The sequence below is a fragment of the Empidonax traillii genome, unplaced genomic scaffold (genome assembly GCF_003031625.1).
Source record: "Empidonax traillii isolate 1590-97213 ecotype Southwest subspecies unplaced genomic scaffold, ASM303162v1 scaffold3596:size25045, whole genome shotgun sequence".
NCBI lineage: Eukaryota > Metazoa > Chordata > Aves > Passeriformes > Tyrannidae > Empidonax > Empidonax traillii.
Window position 1 is genome coordinate 23,451 of NW_020958789.1, and position 1,595 is coordinate 25,045.

At 65.0% G+C, this 1,595-nt stretch overlaps 1 protein-coding gene across 1 annotated transcript; it reads right to left on the reverse strand.

Moving 5' to 3' along the window:
* Positions 1 to 157: 157 nt before the first annotated feature.
* Positions 158 to 1,504, reverse strand: NDUFS2 (NADH:ubiquinone oxidoreductase core subunit S2; the record flags this gene model as incomplete). Its single annotated transcript, XM_027910494.1, has 6 exons — positions 158 to 388; positions 523 to 618; positions 707 to 836; positions 937 to 1,056; positions 1,155 to 1,240; positions 1,366 to 1,504. Coding segments are annotated over 6 exons (802 nt in total), but the record flags the coding sequence as incomplete, so codon positions are not given.
* Between the last annotated feature and the right edge of the window lie 91 nt (positions 1,505 to 1,595).

Consider the following 1,595-nt stretch of genomic DNA (forward strand, 5'->3'; position numbering starts at 1 on the left):
GAGACCCCCCCAGTAAACCCACAGACCCCCCAAGAGGCCTCCAATTAACCCACAGACCTCCACAGGGACCTCCAGTGAACCCACAGCCCCCCCTAGGGACCCCAAATCAACCCTAAGGTCACCCCAGAGACCCCCAGTAAACCCCAGAGACCCCCAATTAAACCTTTTGTCCCCTTTGTCCTGTAGTGTTCTCTGTCCCTCCAATGTCCCCTGTCCCCCCCAGCTGTCTCCAGGTGTCCTCCCAGGTGTCCCCTGTCCCCAGGTGTCCCCAGGTGACCCCCCCTAGGTGTCCCCTGTCCCTCACCAGGTGAGCAAATCCGGGGGCCTTGATCTTGCAGCGATAGGGGCGGCTGCTGCCATCGGACACCAGGTACACCCCAAACTCCCCCTGGGGACACGGGGACAGGGTTGGGGACGAGGGCACACACACAGGGACAGGGGCACACACACAGGGACAGGGCTGGGGACGCAGATGGGGATGGGGACACCCCCCGTCCCTCGTCACAGGGCCACGAGTGTCACCTTGGGGGCCTCAATGGCCGTGTAGGTGGCCCCGGGGGGCACTTGGTAGCCCTCGGTGTAGAGCTTGAAGTGGTGGATCAGGGACTCCATGGAGGTCTGGGGAGAGAGGTGGGGGGATCCTACAGCAGGTGTCCCCTGCCCTGGGTGTCACCTGCCCCAGGGTGTGCCAGGGACACCTTTTTACCTTCATCTCCGCCCGTTTTGGGGGCGAGATCTTGGCGTCGTCCACCTTGATCTCCCCGGGGGGCATCTTGTTGAGGCACTGCAGGATGATCCGCAGCGACTGCCGCATCTCCTCCACCCGGCACAGGTACCTGGGCACCCCAAAAAAAAACCCAGAGCGGGTCAAGCGGGGGGATGGCCGTGCCCCAGAGCCCCCCCAGGGGCACCCTCACCCGCCCCTGCCCCCCTCACCTGTCGTAGCAGTCGCCTCGGGAGCCGATGGGGACGTCGAACTCCACCTGGTCGTAGACGTCGTAGGGCTGCGTCTTCCGCAGGTCCCAGTGGATGCCGGAGCCCCGCAGCATCACCCCGCTGGGAACCCCCCAAAAACACACCTGAGGGCTCTGCCGTGCCCCTGCCCCCCCCAACCCGGGCATGGGGGCAGGTCTAGGGGGTGCAGGGGGGCTCACCTGAAGCCGTAGTTCAAGGCCTCCTCGGCCGTGATCACCCCGATGTCCACGGTGCGGTTCTTCCAGATGCGGTTGTTGGTGAGCATCTGGTGTGGGGGGGGGGAAAGGTGGACGCTGGCACACCTGGCACACCTGGCACACCTGGCACGTGGCCCTGGCAACCCCTCACCCGTGCCCCACCTTCCCCAGATTCCCCAAAATGCCCCCTCACCTCCTCCACCTCGTCGATCCGGATGGAGAAGTTCTTGACGAACTCGTAGATGTCGTCCATGAGCCCCAGGGGCAGGTCCTGGAACGGGGTTGGGGGGGACAGGTGGGAGCTCAGGTGGGGTTGGGAGGACAGGTGGGAGCTCAGGTGGGGTTGGGGACACAGGTGGGAGCTCAGGTGGGGTTGGGAGGACAGGTGAGAGCTCAGGTGGGGTTGGAGGGGACAGGTGAGAG